A 24939-nucleotide genomic window follows, 5' to 3' on the forward strand; every position below is an offset into this window, starting at 1 on the left:
GCAGGATTAATTTGAGGGAAGGTATACCAATTAAAAAGCCATGGGACGGTCTAACCACACGGCGACCGAGGTCCCGACAGTTAAGTTAATTCCTGTCATACCGGAGGACATACGTCAAGCTGCCATTTGGTCGCCGCGGACGAGCTGTCAAACCACTTTACAACACTTTTTTCATATTATTATTAAATAAAATTCCAAGAGTTATTCTCAAATTCGAACCGAGGACCCAAAGAAAAGTAATTCTCATACAAGGAGGCTTAACGTTAACGTCAAACTGTCTTTGGTCGTCGCGGATGAGAGGTTAAACCACTTTACATTTTTTCATATTATTATCGAATAAAATTCTACAAGTTATTCCAGTATTCGAACCAGGGCCGCTAGCGTGGTAGATACGAGTCGGACCTAAAAAGGTTAATTTGAAAGTAAAACTTTTTTGAAGTTAAAATGTGTTAATTTGAAATTGAAAAGGGTTAATTTAAAATAAAAAAGGTTTATTTAAAAATGGCTATTTTGAAATTATTAAAGGTTAATTTTAAATTAAAATATTTTTGAAATTTAAAAAAAGTTTAATTTGACGTTGAAAAGGGTTATTTTGAAATTTAAGAAACTTTATTTGAAGTTAAAAAGCGTTAATATGAAAGAAAAAGGTACACTATTTAGTATTAGTTTTTCTAATTTAATAAATATTTATGATTAATTAGCCTTATTTAGCCGAAGGTCGTGGGTTCGAATCCCGCTCATGACACTGACTTTTTTATCTCAACCAAGACCTTACATAGAAAGAATAATTAATTGATTGAAAGAAGTAACTTGGTCATTTGACCACGAAAACTTAAATGGGTTTATAATTAAACTTTCATTATTCTATCCCAATAACTACATTTTTTTAAAAATAGAAACGATGCAGACGTACTGGACGGTTAAAGGGTTTTAGGCGATTTCATAACCGTGTTTAAATGAATTAAACCCACGAGGCCTATAGAAGGAAAATTTGATCTTCTTTCTTTCCACCTTCCTTATATACCTAACTCGGAAGATAAGCGCGAGGTAATGAGGACAAAATGTATTATTATTGGACGGGCCATGAAGGTTTGATAATGACCTAGAAGATTCTTTATAGGATAACAATGGGAAGAGGGAGCGGTAAAGGAAAGAGAGAAGAAAACGAGAACTGGAGGAATTAAACAGAGAGGAGGACCAAAGTATTTTTAATGTTGATGAAGCCGCTTTCCCGTCTTGCTGGCTGAAGGCAGGCAGACCCCACCTTAAAAAGCAAACGATCTCTAATTAACTTGATGTATAATGGTCTTTGCCCTAACTACCAATGCGCCCCAGTTTATTTCCGGGAATTTAATAGGATTAAAAAGTTAAAAAGAAATATCGTTTGTTGAATGTGATTAGGGGTGAAATCTACCAGAAACGTATGTGAAAAATGTTTGACGTTAAGTGATTAAAAATGGAGTGAACAAAGAGTCTTCCACCAAAATCCGTACCGCCTCGTTGATCCACAGTATGACAAAATACAAATCCAGATTAACTGATTATTGATTTTTCTCCTCTTTGCTGTATAATTGCCGAAGAAGTCCTCAATGTTCAATTTTCCTTATCAAACAATATTGTCCACTTATAATTCACTATTCAAACTCTTCATTAGCTTTCCCACGGTTCGATCCCTGTTCGTACGCTTTCACTTATTTATTTCAAAACGGAAAGCTTACCTGATTGCATTAAAAACAGGGAATTGAATAATTGTTCACGTGTGAATGAGTCTTTTTCCTTACGCAGGAACCAAGTGATTGATGACTATTTATGCATAATCCATCGCGCCATATCCTATTTGATTTGTATTTTAAATTTAATTTATCTGAACAAATTAGAAAAAATGTGATAATCCGTGTTGTCTGCGATGTGCTGAACCTGCAAATTGTTCGTTACCGATCCTTTTGGTCTGCCTATCCTCGCTCTTTTGGTGAAATGGAGTCAAAATAACAAGAGTGAACATGTTTTTTACCATTTATATATTAACATCATTGAGAGACCCAACATCGAAGAGGTCGAGATGAGACACAGCTATCACAAACCAAACCAGCGAGAATAGGCAGACAAGACGATCTTAAACGACCAAACCTCTTTAAGACCGACCAAAATTTTCGTAAACGAACGAAATATCTTTAAGACTTAGTACTATAAGCCAATAGATTGACTAAAATGATAAAAGACAATACTAAAGCCAGAGGATAAGCAGTCTATCCTGATAGAAAACGATCAAACTAACCTTAAGAATTGCCAATATAAGCCAGAGGGTAGACAGATCAAATCATCATTACTTAAGACGGGCCGCTATAAGCCCGACGATAGGGGGACCAGAACGATCGTAAACCACGAAAATCACTTTAAGACTGACCTCTATACTTCAGAGGAAAGGTGACCAAAATGATTTTAAACGACCAAACTATCATTATGTAAGACTGGCCCCTCACTATAAGCCCTAGAATAGGAAGACAAAAATGAGCTAACACACCCGAAATAACTTTAAGACTGACCACTATAATTCAGAAGAAAGTCAGACCAAAATGATTTTAAACGACCAAACTATCATTATTTAAGACTGGCCACTCACTATAAGCCTGAGAATAGGAAGACAGTAATGATCGTAAACGACCAAAATAACTTTAAGACTGACCACTATGATTCAGAAGAAAGGCAGACCAAAATGATCGTAAACAACTAAAATAACATTAAGATTGACCTTTATAATCCATAGGAAAGGTGGGCAAAATGATTTTAAACGACCAAACTATCGTTATTTAAGACTGGCAACTCACTATAAGCCCGAGAACAGGAAGACAAAAATGATTGTAACACACCAAAATAACATTGAGACTGACCACTGTAATTCAGAAGAAAGGCAGACCAAAATGATCAAAAACGATCAAAATAACTTTAAGACTGACCATTGTAATCCAGAGGAAAGACAGACCAACATGATCGTAAACGACCAAAATATCTTTAAAATTGATCACTATAAGCCAGAGATAGGCAGACCACAATGATCTTAAAGTCTGAAATGTCATTATTTTAAGCCCAACTCTGGTACACTTCGTTTTCGTTCGTTCGGTCGCCCACCGCCATTTTATCCTTTCTGATCGATCCCTTGTTTCAGTTGGCATATTGGAGGACCCTCTGTATATCCCTCCCTTTAAACTTTCTATTCTTCTTAATTTCAACATTGAATGAATCATTTCGTGTTGTTATTCATTTTTTATGGGAAGCATAACATTGATTATTTACTCCCCTCGATGCAACCGTGCATATAAATCTTCAAATTACACGGTGCAAGTTGTTGTTGCAGATCGTAATAAAGTATTGTGTTTATGTGTTTTTGTTTTATTTTCAACTCAAGTCTGAGTGGAATATAACATCGCTGAGAAAATATACTTTTTTGTTGTTCTGGCATGGTAATTTTTGAGAAGCTTCCGTATTTTACAAACTATCTTCCAGTGGATGAAAAGAATAATTTAGTATTTGCTAGTTTAATTGAAATTATCCCTGAAAAAGAAATTTGCTTTATGGATCGTAAGCCATTTGATATTATTCATTTTAGTGTATTGGGTTTTTTAGTCATAACAAATTTCGGTCCTAGGGGTGGGTTCTCGCATTTTTTGGACCAGACTGTCAGTTTTCTAGTTATCGTATGACATGTATTACACAGACGAGACTCTAATTTTATAATAATGTTTGTAATAGTGCCTGTTTAATGTAATATATCATAATCCCAATCTGTGTTGATTTCTAATGAAATTAATTAATAATCATAACGCATAGTGCGATGATGAACGATGACGTTGATTTCATGTTATCAACATTTGACCCCGCTCGTTGTCAATTTTGCAAACCTATTTTATTGCTTTTATGTATATGATTGAACAGAGGTCAAAGTCTGTTTCTCAATTGTAATGGTGATATTTCACTTTTTCAGGGTTTTTTCAAGTTCATAACTTTTTTCATTTATTGGATGGGGGCGCGGTAGCCGAGTGGTTAAAGCGTCAGACTCTCGGCTAGTAGATCCCGCGGTCGTGGGTTCGATCCCCACCGTCGCCTCTGGACTCTTTTTCTGACGCCGAAGTGGACCGGTGGCCGCAATTGAAAGAAATTGACACTGCATTCATCAATGGAAGGGGCGGGATCAGATCTCAGCGACCCTGAATTTTGGTCCCGACACCCTTCAAAAATGAGTTTCTTCGATGGAAGAACACCGGCACACCGAGGGCTCAAATTCACACTCGTATTGCGAGCCACCAAAAATGGAGCCTGGGATAAAGTACAATAAGCTGTACAGCTGCAGTGCTCATGGGAAACTCCTCCAGTTCCTGGTATCCATTGTTAAAAAAACGGTGACTTTTTCTGGTTTCTTCAACTTTCATAACTTTTTCTATAAAGTTTCCCGTATTTAATAAGATAATACCTATTAGCAGTCTGATTTTATCTATGGAAAGAGCGTTAAAAACCCTATGAGATTCATCCATTTTTTTATTGTAACCTTAAACACAAGAAAAACAAAAAGTTTCTGAAAACAAATGTTGTTAAATAAAGTTCAAAAATTTTAGTTACAAATGGTTTAAAAAAATGTTCATTAAGATTTTAAAACTTCTATTAAAAATAATGAAATTAATACAAAGAAAAAATTGAACATAAGAAAAAACAAATAGCTTTTGAAAATTAAATTAAACATTCAAAATTGGTTTAAAATCATTATTCATTGAGATTTTGAAACTTCTTTTAATAAAAATATAACTGAAAGTAATACAATGTAAACAAAAGACTGGAAACAAAGTAAACAACACAAGCAAAAGCAAAAAGAACTGAAAAATAAATTAAATGTTCAAAAATTTCGGTTACGTGGTTTAAAAAATTAGTCATTAAGATTTTGAAACTGCAATTTTTTTTAAATTAATTAATTAATTTTTTTACGAGGGTTCGCAACAGCAGAGGTTATATCAACCCATTTTTGAAAAAAACAAAACATTTGTAAGTATGCTCTGCATTCGAACCCGGGGCCTTTACCTTACAGTGATGAGTGCCGTGTCAACGCCTAAAGCCGCGAACANCATTAAGAACAAAAGATGCGTTGCGATTGTGATTATTGTGATAAACGCTGTGTGACTGTACGCGACGTGTGCTTGCGTCGGATAGATGTGCACACCCCACCAAAACGTGGCAAGGCGTCGGGTAGCGTCGCATGGCGTAGCATCGGGTAAGTGTGTTCCCGGCTTGAACCGTTGCGGCCACCGACGCCCCTGAAACTGCAGTTAAAAAAATAATGAAACTAATACAAAGTAAAACACCGCACTTGGGTACAACATTGAACATAAGAAAAGGAAAATAGCTCCTAAAATGAAGATCCATCCAAGAAAGTGGACATTTTGAACATTTTATTTTATTTTATGTTTTAGAAGCTTTTTGTTTTATCTGAAGTTCAATTTTGTACCAAATAGACTTGTTAGTTTAGTTTCTAATAGAAATAAATTTAATACTTCTTAATTGGTAATCGTTTTTAACCGTTTGTAACCGACAAATATACTTTATAGCAATTAAATGTTAATTTTACATTTTACACTGGTGGTAACTTGACCTTTGAGAAATTAAGTACATGTGTTTACCCTCTTTATTAGGTGCAACATTTTTGTAAGCTCTATATCTTAGTATTTGGCGAACCAAGGAAATCTCATTAAACTTTAGGTAAGAACTTTTGGAACTCGTATATGTTAATCTTCTAAGCGATTTTCCACTTTGTTTGCTTAAGGTAATAATTAAAAAATCTATCTTAAAGGGTTTTTTTTATTGTTCTTTCGATTGGCGTAATCAAATTTACATTAGGATCAGATACAGGGGACTTTATGAGATAAAGTTGTGAAAGGTTGAAATGATCTAAAAAGTGAAATATCTCGAATAAAATTGAGAATCAGACTTTGGACAATAGAAACATTTAAGTCCAATTCGACATGTAAAGTAACCTCCTGAAGTATTGTGCTCACGGTACACCCTGTATAATGGCGGCCTTGCATTCTATACTGTGATTACGACTCGTAAATTGTATGTTTAAAACACCTCGATATAAAATTTCTGCAGTATTATTTTCAATAATTACATGGCATTATATTTGGCACCATATTTATTAACAATCATAAAGCGACAGGGAAAAAATTTTGAGTAATCAGTCCTTGTTAACGAGAAGGGGAGAGATAGCAATTAATTTTCGATCTCTTACTTATGTTCCATTTCAATTACCTTTCATTGTGGAGGAAAATTTGATGTACGAATTAACCATTTCTTTTTAATTAAAAAACCTTCATATTTGTAGCATTTTCCTTCTTTTAATTACATTATTTCCGTTCTCATTTCGATTTGATTAAGCAACTTTTAGTTAATTTAGTTGGTTTACTTAGGTAAAAATAAATTTTAAGCCGAAAAAATGCCCTGTTCTAAAATTTTTTTTAATTTTTTTGTTTTTTAAACGAGGGTTCGCAACAGCAGAGGTCATTTAAACCCTCGGGGTGCCGGTGTTTTGGGGAAAAAAGCCCATTTATAAGTATGTCGGGTTCGAATCCAGCGGCCCTGCATTCGAACCCGAAACCTTTACCTTACAGTGATGAGCGCCGTGTCAACGCCTAACCGTTGCGGCCACCGACGCCCCCCTTAAACAGTGTTACATTCATTAAATGCCTAAACAACAACAACCTGTGGGTAAGAACCACCCTTTATAACAAAAATGTTATATTTCTCACGAAAATTGACAAGGGTCAATGACATGGATTTGGACCAAACTTTTTTTTGTGATTCTAAACTCCAAAATATCGGACACGTATACGCCACTTCTTGGGAATAGATGTTGGCTGGTTTCGTGAATTTTTTTGTTTTTGTTTTGAAAGTGGAAATAGTCTTATTTCGCCTTTCTTCTTGTTAAACTCAACTATGTCAAATACAGCATTTTTTGTGTAGATTGCAATAAAAATATCAAAGTTTATTAATAGCCCAAAAATGTCTAAAAACCAAATATTTTTCAAGTAAACTAGGTCCTAATTTTTTTCTCTTGAAACTGACATAACATTTCGTTTTAGCACCTTTAGAGACCCCTAAATATAAATTTTTGTTTTAATTAAAATTTCCCGATTTTTTGACCCATAAAATTTGATGGTATAAAATATAAGCGTAATAAAGTAAAATTCCTGTATATTTGCAATTTTTTAAATACAATTGTTTTAACTTTAATAAATCGATTTAAATTTCAATTTATCCCTTTCTTTAAGCCATTCAAACATTAGGGGACGGAATAAAATATAAGCTTTTAAGTAAAATTACTGTATATTTGCGAACTTTTTAGATTATAAATTTTTTATGTTGATTGCAATCAAAATATATTAATACCTATCAAAACTTATCAATAACCAAAAAATTTCTACAAATAAAATATAACTAGGTCAAATTTTTTTTTCTCGTGAAACTAATATGAAATTTTGTTTTAGCCCTTTAGAATTTGTTTAAAATGAATTATCAACCATGTAAATTAATCCACTAGCTTTGGAGAAAAATGATGTTAGAACTTGTACAAGGAATATCAGTGAGGCGGAAAAAGGTCGTCGAAATTATCAGTCAAAATATTAATTTACACCGATTTTCGCGAAAGTCGGTGTCTAAGAGTTTTGTAACGCTAGAATAACGACAATGAGGTCAAATCCAAATTTTGACCATTTTCTGATCTACGTTCCTTACTGAATGTTAAAGTATGCAAAAAAGCTGTAATTTGTTGATTTATCTTTTTAAATCATACAAAATTAGAATATTCGTCTTGTATTGCATGATTAATTGTTTAATGCTTTAGAAAAGGGGATAATTTGAAATTATAAAGAATTGAACCTCCTATATTTTTTAATGTTTCAAAAAAAGGGTTAATTTGACTGAAAACATCTATTTAAATAATAGTACAAAGAAAGAACTAATACAAAAGGTCCAAAGCATAACCTGTCTTAACAATTAAAAGAAAAATATTTTACGTGGTATTTTATCTATGAACCTACTTTATATGTCAAGTAATTTTTCCTTTTATGTAAGGTCTTGGTTGAAATGAAAAAGCTAGTGTCACGAGCGGGATTCGAACCCACGACACTGAGCTCAACACGCCGCTACTCCAACCACTTGAGCCTTCGATCTACTAGGACACCATCTCCCCATCTCAACCTACAACCTTTCGAATTTTCCCTCCTTTTTGCCAATTTTCAAATGTCGTGTAATCAGGATTAGATTCTCAGCGACTTATGAAAATGGCCACGGTCAGCTGTTAGTGAAGTGATTACTTTTTTACTATTAACCATTTACATTTAGTGGTCTAATTGACCATATTAATTATTTCAATTAATTATTCCTTTTATATAAGGTCTTGGTTGAGATGAAAAAGCAAGTGTCACCAGTGTGATTCGAACCCACGAACCTCGGATCAACACGCCTCTGCTCCAACCACTTGAGCCCACTAAACATAAATGGACTACTTTATATATTTTTTTAATTCTCAAAGAAAAAAAAAGAATCCTTTATTTTTATATTTGATTTTATATTATTTTTAATTTTAATAGTAATTAATTTTCATACTGTTTTCTAAATCCAAATTATTTTATGTATAAAAAAAAGATTCGCAAATATACAGGAATTTTATTTTACATGCTATATTTTGTACCATCTAACTCTTTTAATGCTTTTAAAAAATAAATGCTTTTAAAAATTTAATTGCTCCCCTTTATGCTAACGACGACTCCCAAATTTACCTTTCTTTCCTACCTCTTCACTTGCATGTTTAATGGTAAAAATTCAGAAGGGTGGGGCTCTGAAAATGGGCTTAACTCGAATGTAGAATGTCCCAGGCTATTGTGTTTAGATCTTGTTCTTCCAATCCTCACTTCCTACCGTCCTTTTGCCATTAACAATCACCTTATTTTCTTCTGTCAAGGCCCTTGATCCTGGAATCCACATTTTTCCCAGATTACCCGACGCCACATTCTCCTCCATCAGTTCTGTCAGCTGTCTTTCGTAGTTTTCATCATTTGATTGCGGAGAGCGACGCACTGAGAACCTTGAAACTAAATAAACTTTAACGAATCGTTTTGTACTTTTTACCTTCGGCTCCCCAAGAGGTCCCATAACTGATCTATACGAGTTTACCTTCCAAGTTCTCAGTATACTCACGTAAAACTTGCTCTTTCTCACCTATATCACACAACTACTGTTTTCAGCTCTTCCTCGTCCTTTTTCACTTTTATGTACCGTCTCTTCGGTAACCTTTTGTCAGTTTCATGTTATTTTTTCTTTTGCTGCGCAAATGGCTAGCAAAGGTTTTTCTAAATTGAATTCCCGTGTAAAATTGGGAAGAAAACTGACACAATTGAATATTTGTGAATTATATATTGTATTAATATATTGATTTATTTTCCAAAAGAAATTGGTGTTGTTTTAGGTTTAGGCACTTTAATTAGAGATTTTCGTCAAAATTTAAAAACAAAATCTATTGGGTTGTCCGGAAAATAATGCAGGATTTTGGTATTAAACAAAAAAAAAGAAACTAGTTACTTTAAAGCAATGTTCTTTAATCAAAATAATTTCCCATACTCTCAATACATTTCTCCCAACGTGTTGGTAACTTATTAATTCCGTCTGAGTAGAATTCAGAATTTTTAGAATTGATAAAGTCAATAAATGCATTTTCCAGTTCCGTTTGATTTTTGAATATTATGTGTTGTAAGTAGTGGTCCAGGTGTCTAAAAAAATGGTAGTCAGTAGGCGAGAGGTCCGGAGAGTAGGGTGGGTGAGGCAAAGTTTCATAGCCAAGCTCCAATAATTTTTGTGACGTTACACGTGACACATGTGGTCGAGCGTTGTCATGCAACAAAATGGGCCCTTTCCGATTGACCAAAGAGGGCTTCATTACTGCCAATTTCTGATGCATGGTATTAATTTGGTTACAGTATGATTCAGCATTGATGGTTTCGCCAGGATTTAAGAAGCTGTAGTGTATTAAACCAAATGAAGCCCACCATACCGTAACCATTACCTTTTTTTGATGAGTTGGGGGCTTTGGAGCTTCTCCTTTGTCGAGCCACTGTCCAGAACGTCTAGTGTTATCGTAGAGAATCCACTTTTCGTCACATGTAACAATTCTGGCCAGAAATGGGTCATTTTTGTTTCGACAAAGAAGTGATGCACAAACATCAAAGCGCTGATTTTTTGGCGATCGTTTAATGAGTGTGGAACCCAATTTTCGAGTTTTTTCACTTTTCCAATCGCCTTGAGGTGGTCAGCGACGGTCGTTTTACTGACTTTGAGTTGCTCTGCAAGTTCTCGAACAGTTGTTTTGGGGTTTTCTTCCACCACTGATCGCAGAACATCATCATTAAGAGAGGAAGGCCTTCCACGACCTTCTTCATCTTCAAGGCTGAAATCTCCCTCCCGAAATTTTTTAAACCACCTTTGCACAGTGCACTCATTAACACAACCCTCGCCCCAGACTTGGTTAATGTTTCTAGCCGTTTGGGCTCCGCTTCGGCCGAGTTTAAACTCGTAAAAGAAAATCGTACGAAATTCTCGCTTTGACAATATAAGGATGACTGAATTATTTCCAAGTAGCGGAATGCTACAGAGGTAAACAAACAATATCATTTGGAAGAGGATTAATAAGTGTTGACATTCATACAAATGAGTAATCCTGTAAACGTAAACAGAATATTTTATATAGATTTTTTTTAATGAAAACTTAAAATCCTGCATTATTTTCCGGACAACCCAATACATTCATAACAACTTGACACAACACGCGCTGTATAAATACTCGTTATGAGCATCGAATAAAGGAAATAATACATCAAATTAAATAAACAAATTTATTCATGGAATGTAAACAAAAACTATAAAAAAATTCGCTTATAATCGAAATTTTTTACAATTAATCATCTAACGAATCACATATTTGTTCAAATTTTTAATTCATTTTGTGCAAATTACCGCAATTTTGTCAAATGTGCGATATTGAGATCTTTTCCAAAAAGAAATTATAAAAGGTTCTTTCACGCTACTATTAACAACATAAATTGAGAGTACATCCACTTCATGTGAAGGAAATATTCTGAATTGAATGTAGCAATGTAATGGCTTATTTTGGCCTCAGTTAGTTCGATTTAATTAATATACAAACAATCGAAATAGAAATGAGACATCAACGGGGAAGAATTTACGAGGAGAAATGAGGTAAATACTCGTCAAAATAATATTTAAAAAAAAACATATTGCTTGATCGTCAAGTATAAATGTTGGATTAAAAGTGTTAATGATGGAATTTATTTTTAGTAAGCAATTACTTGTTGAATGAATATTGTACCTGATAAGGTTTTAAACGCTATTGGTTATTATGTCTGGCGTGGACCGAGTCCCGTTTGAGTTAACTGTTATCTTTTTGTGATTCAGTTTTTCTTGAATTTCGTGGAGGGTTTTCCCCTTGGTTTCCACGACGTACGTTATAACAAAAATGGTCGCGACAGCACAGGCACAGGAGAACACCCAATAGTTGATGTACATGCCGACGCCTTCGGCGAGAGGGTGGTAGATCTTGTTCATGATGAAAGACGTTCCAGCGGTGACGACTGCAGTTAAACCCGATGCGAGGCCTTTAATGTTTGTCGGAAAAGCTTCTCCCTGGACGGTGGAAGGGATAGGTCCCAATCCAATGCTAAAACACAATCCGTATACCAACAAGGAACAGAACGGAAGCCAGTAGATCGGTTGAACGTTGATGTCGGTCTCCGTGTCTAAAAAAAACCATAGCCCAGCCGTGAACATAGCTAAGCCGCAGCCGACGCTCGAGCCGAACAGAAGGGGCTTTCGCCCCCAGGAATCTACTAAGACCATCGCGATAAAAACGCTAGCCACCCAAACCATCCCCATGACGATGACACAATCGTTTCTTCCTAACATGCCGGCTCCTTGTGGAGGAAGGGTCGTCGAAGTATATGCAATCAATGCGCTTATACCGGACATCCTCTGTAGTATAGCGAGCATTTCAACAATTATCAAAGCTTTTCTGTTTCCACTGGTCGCAATTAAGTCCTTCATGGTGTGTTTATTGCACATTTCTTTAATTACATTCTTTTCAATTATCTCCATTTCTTCTTTGACGCAGTCGGGGCTGTTGTATCCCCTCAGCCAAGCGAGGGATCTACAGGCTTCGTCCTTCTTGCCCACCATAACCAACCAGTACGGACTCTCTGGAATGAACCAAAATGTCACTACGAATATTAGAGGTATCGCACCCGATATCACAGCCAACAGGTGGTAGGAAACGCTCGGTCCGACAATATACTCAAAAACTACCCCCAAATTAATCATAAGTTGTACAAAGGTGCTCAATGCTCCTCTAATTCTAGGCTCAGAAATTTCGGCCAAGTACATAGGTGCTATGGTGGTTACAATGCCACTCCACATACCTAAAAAAATAATATGATTAAACGGGATGCATAAAGTAAATCTTGTACGTTTTCGTTAAAACTACCTGATAAAAATCTGGCGATATACAACATATATGAAGCATTGGCGAAGTATATTATCGTCCATGAGGTGAGCGGTATAACGGACAAAATAGACAGAGATCTTTTCCTCCCCAAACGATCCATCAACATACCCGCCGGCATGGGGCTCATTAGATTGCCCAAGTAGAGAAAAGACACCATCCAAGAAATTTCGGATGTTGTCAGAGACATAGGTTCGTTCGTTTCCTCGATTTTCGTCAAGACTGGAGAGGGCCATGCCAGGGTAGTACCGAGTATTATCACTGATATGCTTGCTAAAACATAATAGAGCAAGTAAGCAAGTAAACACAAATTTTAGACCTCATTTAAAACATGTATACACATTTGAAAAATCATATTTTCATTCCTGTTCGCCACATGAACTTAAATATCCTGTCATTTAAATCTTTCATCTTTGAGCCAAGTTGTGTCTCGTAGCTATCCACCGATAGGATCTCCTTTCTTCTACGTGTCTTTTGTACTGCCTGTTGTCCTTCGGTTGTTGTGTGTATAGCATTCTTGGCATAAAGGAGAGCAAAAAGGCGAATGCTTTTCCCCCAATTGGTTAGATATTTTCCACATATTCCCTTGAAAAACCACGGCTCTTGGACGTCTATAAGGAAAAGATCTTTGAAAAATTTTTCTTTTGGCAACAACTTTTAGCCAAAAGAGCGAGCACCCAGTTAACTATTTTTCACTTCAAATTAACTTTTTGTAATTTCAAATTAACCCTTTATAATTTCCAATTAACCTTTTTAATTTCAAATGAACCCTTTTTTATTTCAAATTTACCTTTGATATCTTTAAATTAACCCATATTGAAATTAACTTATTTAAAGTTCAAAATATCCCTTTTTTAATTTTCAAAATAACCCTTTTTTATCTTCAAATTAACTTTTTAATTTCAAGTTATCCTTTTCTAACTTTAAATTAACCCAAATTAATTTCTTATTAATCTTTTCTTTAAAGTATTAAAAATCCTTTAACCTCCATGGTACCGACGGTATTACAAGTGTGGTGAAGAGCTAATGAAAAGTTCAAGCCTCCTTAAAAGACTCGAATGTAATAGCAGTAGTAAATAGTATTATAGTCGAGTTAATAGTTTCCGTGTTTAACACGATTCGTTCAGAAGATCTGCTGCGATTTTAGACAGCTCATAAACGAATCCTTTTTTTACTGTCCTTAATAATTTGCGCTCAACCCTCTCTTGCCAGATTTTTGTCGACCTGCCCTTCCTCTTCGTCAGCGATTCCGTCTTCCTCTCTAATATCTCCGCACGTCATCATGAGCCATACACAACTAGATTTCTGTTTCTAAACTTTTTTTTAATCTCGTTCTTTTTCCCGTAGAAACGTGTTTCCATTGAAGAAACTGAGTATTTTTGCGACATTCTTTTCATACAAACTAATACCACGACCGCACGGATAAAAATATAGACCGAAATATAAACTAGGAACTAAACGAAAATCAATAAACAAACTCTGAATCCGATTATTTTTGTGACCTATGATTGAATCCATATTTACTTTTCTATAACTAATTTATTAATTCTTAATTGTTTTCACATAATTTTCAGAAGTTTAACTTGTATTAAGATCACATTTTAAATATAATGCAAAATTAAAAAAATTAGGTAGCTCTAATATTGAAACGTAATATTGTAAAGAACAAAAAGAGATTTCTGATTAATTTTGTGAGACAGATTAGGTTGATACAGCCCGTAAAATTAACCCTTTTTTATTTTAATTAACCCTTTTTAATTTCAAATTAACCCTTTCTGTAAAGTATTACAAACTGGTATGGAAAATCGAAACCAACCTTACTATTATTTCGCTATTCCATTCAATTTAAAAAAAAAGGTTTAATAAAAATAAATTTATATTAAAACGTCGAATGTATTTATTTTTCTTCTAAATTTGGGTGAAATAGTAAAAAAATCACTTCCATCATATCAAAAGCAGGAAAAACAAAAATCTCCTCTCATCCTTACTGCAAAAGAAAAAAAATTGCTAGGATTTACCTGTTGCTGCAGCCAAATACTGCCTGAATAGTGCTATTGATGAAGGCTTCATATCCCTACTTCCTGGGGGTGCTGTGGGTCGCAAACTGAGCAAACTGTGGTGCCAAACTAGTGCAATCTTGTTGACATGGTGCCATGTATACGAGGTCCCCACTACTTGAATTCTTTCCACTGACTAGATAAAAGAGATTATTCAACTCAATATTAGCGGTTAACCATTTGTTTTTCTTTTACCAGCTGATTTTTGTAGAAACTGACTGCGCAAGCGACCGTCCCACAAATTAATTTATAAACAAATACAGTTACCAAAAATCATATTTGATCATTACATGGTTTTTAATGGAATAATGAATATTTATTTAGCTTATCATGATTTTATTTTGTCATCCCTTCTTATCATTTTTTTTCTCTTGAACCCCGAGTTTAAGCTTTTCCACGTGATATTCCTTTATAGTTTACCTTCTCCACTTTTTCCTCTGGTACATATCTTTTTTCCGATGAAACATCCCTTGAAGTTTACAAGAGTCTGTCCATTTCCGTAAGAACTAAATTACCGTTTTGTTTTAATTATTATCAAAATCGGGAACAGTTTATTAAACTATTTTTAGGGAACTTCTCAAGGGCAGTGGAGATAGCGTTAGTTAATCCTGTCACAACACATGATAAATTTAAATAAGCTGTAACCAAAAATAATTTCTTTACGATTGAGTATAGACAACGCGCCAGTTAAAGTAACGAGCCGTTTTACGGACAAACGCCCTGAGCACGATCTTGGGTGGAATTGTCACTTTTTAAAAATATTCACTTATGCATCAAGACCTCAAGTGATCGAATTGTAAAAACAATGTATTCAATGGAAAAGACACAAATAATTATCTGGTCACCATTTTACGTCAAATGATCATCTCGTCTATTCTTCGTAAGTCGTTAAAATTAGTTTTTAAGAGAGAAAATGTTCTAAATGCAAGAAATACTAAAAGTAAATAATGCAGATTAAGGATATTTTTTGCAGTTGTACTGACTAGTTCAAGTGCAACAGTTCAAACGGCATATTCAAGTAGATCAAACCTCTTGACTTCCTTTCTGCCAAGTTAAAGCCGCAGGAAACAAGTGAAAACCTTTTTGTTGCTGCCGATTGACTATGAATTGTAACCGAAAATCATGTACTAAATAATTTAACGATCGTTGTTTCGAGGGTGTACTTATGTTCAACGATATGGCTTAACACGTTGAAGTACCTGGTTGTTTAAGTGTATTTTTATGTATACTATGAAATAGTCAATAAAAGCTTATTAATTTTGTAAATTTCAAATTTACCCTTTCTTAGTTTAAAATGACCATTTTTTTAAAGCATTAAAAACTGAAAAGATGGTATGAAATGGTCAATAAAGGTTTTTTAATTTTTTTTTAAATTTCAAATTTACTTTCTCAACTTCAAAGTAATCCTTTTTAAAGCATTAAAAAACATGAAATGTTCATTAAAGGTTTTAACAGAGCGTACATCAAGACCATTTGACTACTACATTTTTTCATTTTATTGTAAAATTTAGCTTTTTCCATGCAATTAACTTATATTTAATGTTTTTTAAAATTCACGTTAACCCTTTCTTTGAAGCCTTTAAAAACATAAAGGGACAGTATAAAATATAACATTGTAAAGTAAAATACCTGTATAGCTTTCTTCCGACAAATTAACCATTTTTTAACCATTAATTAACCTTTTTAACTTCAGCACTAACAAAACCTTAGGAAATTGTATGAACTATAAGCATGTACAGCTTTTTCTTTTTTCAGATTTTGTAATTTCTAATCTCAAATTAACCCTTTCTTTATAGCATTAAAAAACGCAGATGTTATGAAATATAAGTATGTAAAGTAAAATCCTGTATATTTGTGAAATTTAAAAATAATATCTTAAAATAATTGGGCTATTAAAAGACAATATGAAAATTTTACAAGTAAAATTAAAAATCAACAAAATTAAATCTAAAAATAAAGGATTCTTTGTTTAATTTGACTATTTAAAAAAATATAAAATCGATTCTTAAAAATGTGTAAAAGTTAATCTAAAAATAAAGGTTTGAAAATTATAAAAAATTCTCAAATTAGAAATAAGAATCTTTCATTTTTACACTTAATTTTTGTAATTTCTAATTTTAATTGAAAATAATTTTCACATAGTTTTCTAAGAGCACACTTATTTTTTTTTTATAAAACCTTAAATACACAGGTATTTGACTGGAAATGGTTATATTTCATACTATCTTCTAAGTTTGTTAAAGTTTTAAAGAAAAGGTTGATTTGCATTTTGAAATTAAAAAGAGTTATTTTGAAATTAAAAAGGTAAATTTTATGTTAAAAAATGGTTAATTTGACATTAAAAAGAGTTAATCTGAATTAAAACCATGTTAATTTGATGGGAAAAAAGCTATAATGTGCCAACTCGTCGTTTTATTCGATTAAAGTTCAAAATTAAAAACCAATTTGAAAAATGTATATGGGGCGTTTTTTATTTAATTTAAAGACTTTTATCTATAAAAAAAGAGTACATAGTTTGAAAATTTATTCAAGGTTAATCACAATAATATTCCCTTTTTCAGTTTTTTCAACACTAGTTTTGAGATTTCTGAAAGCAAGGGGATGAGTCGGTAGCATGAAAGTTAGTGTGGCGGAAAGTATCGATTAAACGACAAATCAACTCACCATAGTGACTCACCATACTGACTCTTTTTTTTTTGTAAAATAAAATTACCTTCTGTTTGCTAGCTGCGGTATCAACTGGTATCGCTTCACCAGTCCTATTTGTTTTCTTGATATTTTAATAGTATAAGTGTAAATAGCAGACGATTCGGTTTTATTTAAAGTCACATTTATTTGACGAAAGATGCGCATCTATTTTCGATTGTGAAGTAGAAGGGAAAAATAATGTCTGGCATAATTGGTGTCGAGGTTTCGGGTTCAAGAAGAGCCAATAAATAGCAAGGACTAACATTGCTTGAATACAATTATAAAAGCAATTTGCTCTTTTCGGAATCTTAATCTTTTCAACACTTAAAGCCGCCCATTTAAATTAAGCCTCCAACAAGAGGTCAACTTTCCGAGTGGTATTTATTTTACATTAACGAATTCCTTCTGAATAAACTTTGGAAAATCTCCTTGATCTTTTGCCATTGATATACAAAGGAGAAAATAATTGTCAAAAAATATTAAATAGACAGAGATAAACAAGAGAAAATAGGCTATAAGATTGGCGAGACTAACCAACTGAACAGAATATGAGAAAAAGGCGTATATGTTGACACTGGTGACTCGCATTCTTTGATCTGTAGAATAAATAAGTCTGTCGGCTGTGGGCAATTCGAGATGGTATTCTATTGGACAAATATCAAAAATAAAAATTCATGTAATATTATAGTTTGTATGTAGAGAAGGCGACTCTATCTCCCAGAGTATTGGGGCTCCTCCAGCGTATGAACTTCCGGATCCGCTCCGGCTGCGGTTTTGTTTAAAGTGGAATTTCTAACCACCCCCTAGAGGTGGTGAATTTCTAACACTGCCCTTGGAAGGATCTGCGAACGGTAACCCCGCGCAACAGGTTCACACTAAGTTCTCGCCAGGAGTATCGCCACTAAGCCACTACGAGTCCATTCCCTTGTAGCAGGGCTGGACTTGGAACATTTTCTGCTTCCCCGTAGTTCAGATGGTTATGCACCCTCCCCCGTCTATGCAGACAGGATCTGGTATCCTAACCCTCGTGTACCTCTGATAAAACACCCGCCATCCGCTACCGACCCGAATCCAGCTTGTGCTTTAGAGAGGTTGCCACGCTCCCAAGGCTACACCATTATGTCGTGCTTGGATGCCCCTTGCATCCAAGGGTTGGGAGAGGTCTCTGGATTGAGAAAGGGAAGTGACCGTGGACACGACGCTCACCTTTTCAGATTGCACCCCCCGCATTGGCCGTACTGTTCCACCCATTGTCACCGTAGTTCCACATTAAGTGGGTATGGCTCCCCTGAGTGGAAGGTTTATGAGCCGCCAAGCAGCCGAGGTCATCTTTGTTGTCAGGCTCTTTGCGTATTTTCCTTCTTTTCTGGTTTTTCACGCATATTTTGGTATAAACTGACACCATTTGAGCGTCTCAATCTGGTTACTGACTCTCTTCTTTCATATGTATATTACGGCAGTAGCCTAAAGTGTGTAGCCTCTCGTTTGAACCTCAGGTTGTCTACTACAGAATAGAAACAAAACATACAAGGCATATATGTTGGAGAATAAGGATGACCGAAAGGAGTGGATGGGCATTTGCCAGGTTAAGATGAAATTAAAAGGGTTCATTTGAAGTTAAAAAGTGTTAATTTGACCGAAAAATTTATGATTATATAAACATTAATACTTGGTAAACTATGAAAAAATTGAAATACATGTTTTCAAATTCACTTTTTTAATATTTAAAGGCTAATATAAAGTCAAAAAGCGTCAATTTGTCGGAAAAAAGCTATAGGAATTTTACTTTATATTTTACTTTATTTGTCTATTTTTCATAATATCTTCTAAGCTTAATAACGCTTTAAAGAAAAAGCTAATTTGAAATTAAAAAAAAGTTAATTTGACGGAGAAAGCAATTTTTAATTTATAAGCTTTTCATATCTCCTAACGTTTTTAACGCTTTAAAGGAAGGGTCAATTTGAATTTAAAAAGGTTAATTTGAAATGAACAAAAGTTATTTTGAAGTAAAAAAATGAAATAAAAAAAAACGTTAGAAATTAAAATGTTATTTGGAAGTTAAAAAGAGTTAATTTGAAGTTAAAAACATTAATTCGAAGTTAACGTTTAATTTGAAGTTTAAAAGGGTTAATTTGGAAATAAAAAGAGTTAGTTCGATGTTAACAAAGCTTAATGAAAAATAAAAAAGCTTAAGGTGAAAATAAAAAGGTTAATTTTAAGTTAAAAAGTTAATTTGACGGAAAAATTTATGATTTGATCAACATTAATACATAGTTATTTAAAGATGCGGTCTCACGATCTCTAAATAATCATTAAGTCTTGAACTAAACACCACACATAGTAAACTATGATAAAATTGAGGTACATATTTTGAAATTCACCTTTTTTTACTACCAAATTAACCCTTTGTAATTTCCAATTAACTTTTTAAATTCAAATTAATCGTTTCTTTAAAGCATCAAAATACTTAGGATATTTAAAAAGTTATAAAGTAAAATTCCAATTGCTTTTTCCGCCAAATTAACTTTTTTTTAGATTCAAATTAAACCTTTCTTTAATTTCAAATTAATCTTTTCATTAAAGCATTAATGAGCTTATGAATTAGTATGAAACATAGACATATAAAGTAAAATGTCTATAGCTTTTTTTCCGTCAAATTGACACTGTTTAACTTCAAATTAACCCTTTCTTTAATTTTAACTGAACCCGTTCTTTAAACCATTAACAACTTAGGAGATACTGTGAAATAAGTCAAATTCTTAAAGCTTTAACGTCAAATTAACCCCTTCTTTAAAACATTAAAATATTATGATATAGTATGAAATATAAACATGCAAATAAAATTACTATTGTTTTAAACATCAAATAACCTTTTTTTTAAATCCACAATTAACCTTTCTTCATTAAATTTAAAAAAAAATGTGTAAAATAAAATTCCTGTATATTTGTGATTATTTTATATAAAATAGTTGGGCAGTTAGCAGGTCATACGAAAATTAATTACAATTAAAATTAAAAATGTCGTGAAAGTAAATATAAAAATAAGGGAATTTTCATTTATTTGAGAATTTTTAAATAACATCAATTTTGTTCTTATCTGAAATACCACATGAATAATTATTTTATAGACCAATCATTCTATGTTTTAAACAATTTCCAATTAACCCAAGAATCATTTGTTTGTGTATTTAATATTATATAACATTTAATGTTAATTGAGATTAATTTTTTGTGGCAATTTAGATATGAAACTTAATTTTTTTTTTAAATTCTCAAATTAAGGAAAGAACCTATATTTTTACATGGTTTTAACATAATTGTAATTAAATTGAATACGGTCAACTAAAAGCCTATATATTTTATATGGAAGATATAAAATAAATTCGCAAATATATAGAAATTTTACTTTACATACTCATATTTCGTACCATCTACTACGGTTTTTATGCTTTATAGGAAGGATTAATTTGGAAGTAAAATGGGTTAGATTGAAGTTAATAAAATTTTATTTGAAGAATAGCAACTTTGGCTCCCCAGTTTAACTGAAAATTTGAAATTGTGAGGTTCTGTGAATGTATTTATTATCGGGAAGGAGGGGAAGTTGTTTGCAGAGAACTTTTTATCACATGTGACGCAACATGGAATGTCTTCTTAAAATTTTTAGGTGTTAATTTCAAAGTAAAATAATTAATTCGAAGTAAAAAAAGGTTAATTTATAAAATTAATATATATGCGCCAACACGTTTACATAGTTTCTTACTCGTCCACTACGTAATCGCAAGGTTAGGAGACGTTTAACTCTAAAGGAATCCTCTATATGTGCGAATGAGCCTCATTATTTTCTATAATTTTTCAAAGAAACAAGTGTTCCAAACTAGGGAATGATGGCCGTTCTCGTATTCCATGCTTGTGCTCGTCCTCAGGCGGAAATTTTGCCCCCTAAGCCATACCCAATGTAAACAGACAGGGCCACGAGATAAAATTGAAATATTTATGTTCGGGTGTGTCTGCAGGCTGGGGGATGGTGAAGTATCGAACGCCCTTCCTCCTCCCTTTCGTACACATCTTAGTAATACTGCCCTTTTCGGTTAATCACGCATGAATTATAGGTAATTCTACCTTTGGCTATAATAATATGTGTTATAGAGTTTCACAGTTCGTCAGGTTTTGATTAAAATCATTATGCCAGGATAAAAATACCATTAGCCAGGGTTGTTATCCTATAGCTGCAAACACTTGACTGAATATTGAGAACACTTAATTTCCATATAGACTATTATAATTCATTAATAAAGCAGCACAAATTCCATTTCGGTTAATCAAAACGACTAAGCAGTTGCGCAGAAAGGGCTTCGCAAAACTCTTCTAAAATTCCCACTACTTATGTCATTTTGATGAACGGCAGTGAAGGTTCCAATTAAATCCGACGAGTTAAGATTATCAGTCCGACTTTTGGCTCCAAACATAAGTCACTCTCTTGACTAGTTAACCTTTCATTTAAGATCCATCAATGCCGTTCCAATCACCCAACAAAGTTTCAACGTTATTGACGCAACTTCACCTTCGCAAAAAAAAAAGTTCTAAAGATATATCCTAGGCCTACCATACTGAAATCCTTTATAATCATACCTCAGAATCCTAATTGCTGCTTCAGAGAGAGGTGCGGCATCTCGTATACTATTTATACTTTTGTTTACTTTACATCCCAAAATGCCCCGTAATATCTCCTTGACTTTCTCAGCCTATGAAGGCTTGAGCCTCAGCAATCACAGTTTTTCACCTCCAAATCATTTTCCAAGTCGGTCAACCATCCTAAAGTCGTCGTCGACCCCACAGTTTGCTTCTTCCAAGGTGTCCATATAAAGCACGTTTTGGACATCTTGTGTCTATCCTGTGCAGATGTCCCATCCACTGCAGCCTCCATGTGTTAATAAAGACCACAATATTTCCTCCCGTTCATCGGCTTAAAAAAGGTTAATTTGAAGTAAAAAAAGGGTTGATTTGACAGAAAAACTATACAAATAAGCTCAGCTTTATGTAATACACCCAGATGACGTACTAATTCAACACACAAGACGTAGGAGATAACTTGGTCATCTGTCAAGACTTTTAGTACAAAAATTAACTTTGACCATTTCTACAAAGTGAAACTGAGGGTTCCGCCAATCCATGCAGAAAACACTTCTTTCCTGTGGGAACAGTGCTGCCCTTAGTGCCAGTGTTGTGACTACATTAAAATTACACTAATTATTAAAAATATCCTTGTTTTTAAATATATCAAACGCATAGCCACTTTTTCTTGAGCTTCAAAACGACTTAGAGCCTTAAAGCTCATACAGTCAGGTCACGCGAGCTCACAGGTCGATTCACCGAAGCACAGTAACACGCAGATCTCAGTGACTCGGTACCCATATCGGCCGTTGTATGCATAAATGAACACATACAAAGTTCTCAGAATTATGGATGGGTAATCCTTTTTGCCATTTTTCAAATGTCGTGTAATCAATTCGATTCTCGGCGACAAATGATGCTTTATCTCAGCCAATACCTTACGTAAAGATTAATTAATTGAAAAAAGTTATTCGGTTAATCAGACCACGAACTCCAATGGATTTGATCAGAAAAATAAAGTATATCTTCACTAAAGTTCTCCGTGGCCATTTCATTTGTCGCCGAGAATGGAATTGATTACACGACATTTCAAAAATGGCAAAAAAGAGGAAAAATTGGAAAGGTGGGGTTGAGATGGGAAGTTGGTGCTCGAGGGGATCGAAATCACGATAGCTCAAGTGGTTGAGCAGCGGCGTATTTAGCCGAAGATCGTGGGTTCGAATCCCGCTCGTGGCTCTGACTTTTTTATCTCAGCCAATACCTTACGTAAAAATTAATTAATTGAAAAAAAGTTATTCGGTCATTCAGACCACGAACTCTAATGGATTTTAGTTTATATTGAATTTTATAAGAACGAGGACCTGCGAAATTAAATATGTCTTAACAGCTTTTCGTCAAATTTATTTGTACGAATTTAAACTTGGGCCGTCTGGGAGATAGGTAAGACGACCAGCTCAAAACGTTGATTGAAGAAAATTTACTTAAGACAAAACGGGAAATTGCGGAAGAGCTTAGTGTTGACCACTAAGCCGTTGTTCGGCATCTGGAGCAAATTAGTAAAGTAAAGAGTGGAAATCGCACAAACTAACAGAAGCCCAAAGAAATAGACGCTCTGAAATGTACACGTCTCTTCTGTTGTGCCAATGATGAATCATCACGTGCGATGAGAAATGGATTCTGTACGTAACAGGAGGCGTTGAACAAGGATGAAGCGCCAAAACACTTCCCAAAACCAAATCTGCACCCAAAAAAGGTATGGTGACTGTTTGGTGGAGTACTGGTGGGGTTGTTAACTATAATTTCCTTAATGATGGTGAAACTATCACAGCAGTGAAATATTGTCAAGAAATTGACAAAATGCACGGGAAATAGCAGCGTCTTTGCCCAGCATTGGTAACGCGAAAGGGTATTTAGGTAAGTATTCTTAAGCAAGTCTTAAATAAGTTCTTCTTCACTATAACGCCAGGCCACATGTCGCAATGCCAACCCTGCGGAAAATTAAGGACTTATGATATGAAACCTTACCGCACCCTCCGTATTCACCCAACCTCTTGTCTTCAGACTTCCACTTTTTTAAGCATCTTGATTGATAGAATTTTTAGAGAACGCGGTGAAGCCGAAAACGCCTTCCAAGACTTTATTTGAGTCGAAGTAAAGATTTTTATGTCAGCGGAATAAAAGCGCTTTTTACTCTGCCAAAGACGTATAGATGGTGATGGAAAATATTTCCAATAAATTTGCTTTATTTAGTAAAAATTTAAAATAGCTTTGACTAGACTGACAATACACAAAAAAATCTACCTCCAAATGGATGATATAACAAGATAATATTTGTTTATTTCTTGACCATCGGTCCAGCAGATTTTTCTCAAAAGCGGATGTTACCTGAAAAAATAGACTGGCCACCAGGATTAAAAAGTTGTTTTGAGGCTAAAGTGGGTTTGCTTAACTCATTATCTTATAACCATATCTTTTACCTGAGCTAATACCTAGCTTTTTACGCGAAATTAACCCTTTTTAACTTCAACCATCATTTTTAATTTCAAATTAACACTTTTTAATTTTAAATTAACCTGTTGTACTGCCACCCTTTTTAATTTCAAGTTAACCCTTTGTTTAAAGCAATAAGAAAACTTTAAAGGTATAAAGCGATATAAAAATGTTTATTACCTATATAAAACTCCTATTTTTTAATAAAAAATAATTGGGCTCTTAGAATGCCATAAAAAAATTAATTAAAATTAAATACTTTTAAAAATTACATCTAATAATAAAGTTTTTCTCAAATATAAAATGGGGTTTTATGTAAAGTAATATATGAAAATTAAAAGCTAAATACAATTAAATCTAAAAACAATTGGTTCTTCGATATTTTTTTGAGAATATAAAATTATTTGGGCTCTTGGAAGGCCAAAGGATTTTTATTTTAATTTGAGAATATAAAAATATGAAACTGGTTCTTTATATAAAATATCACATGAA

The 24939-nt window shown here is 33.8% G+C and overlaps 2 protein-coding genes across 2 annotated transcripts in view; one reads left to right on the forward strand and one right to left on the reverse strand.

Moving 5' to 3' along the window:
• Positions 1-24939, forward strand: part of LOC106672286 (semaphorin-1A) — a 142430-nt gene that overhangs the window by 73092 nt on the left and 44399 nt on the right. The gene's annotated exons all lie outside the window — the stretch shown is intronic.
• Positions 10974-14907, reverse strand: LOC106672297 (facilitated trehalose transporter Tret1-like). Its single transcript, XM_014403618.2, has 3 exons — positions 14620-14907; positions 12584-12874; positions 10974-12518 (listed from the first exon to the last, which is right to left on the reverse strand). Exons 1-3 carry the CDS (start codon positions 14669-14671, stop codon positions 11428-11430), a joined length of 1434 nt encoding a protein of 477 aa, XP_014259104.1. The 5' UTR covers positions 14672-14907; the 3' UTR covers positions 10974-11427.

Source organism: Cimex lectularius, unplaced genomic scaffold, assembly GCF_000648675.2.
Source record: "Cimex lectularius strain Harlan isolate CLEC.00 unplaced genomic scaffold, Clec_2.1 scaffold4, whole genome shotgun sequence".
NCBI lineage: Eukaryota > Metazoa > Arthropoda > Insecta > Hemiptera > Cimicidae > Cimex > Cimex lectularius.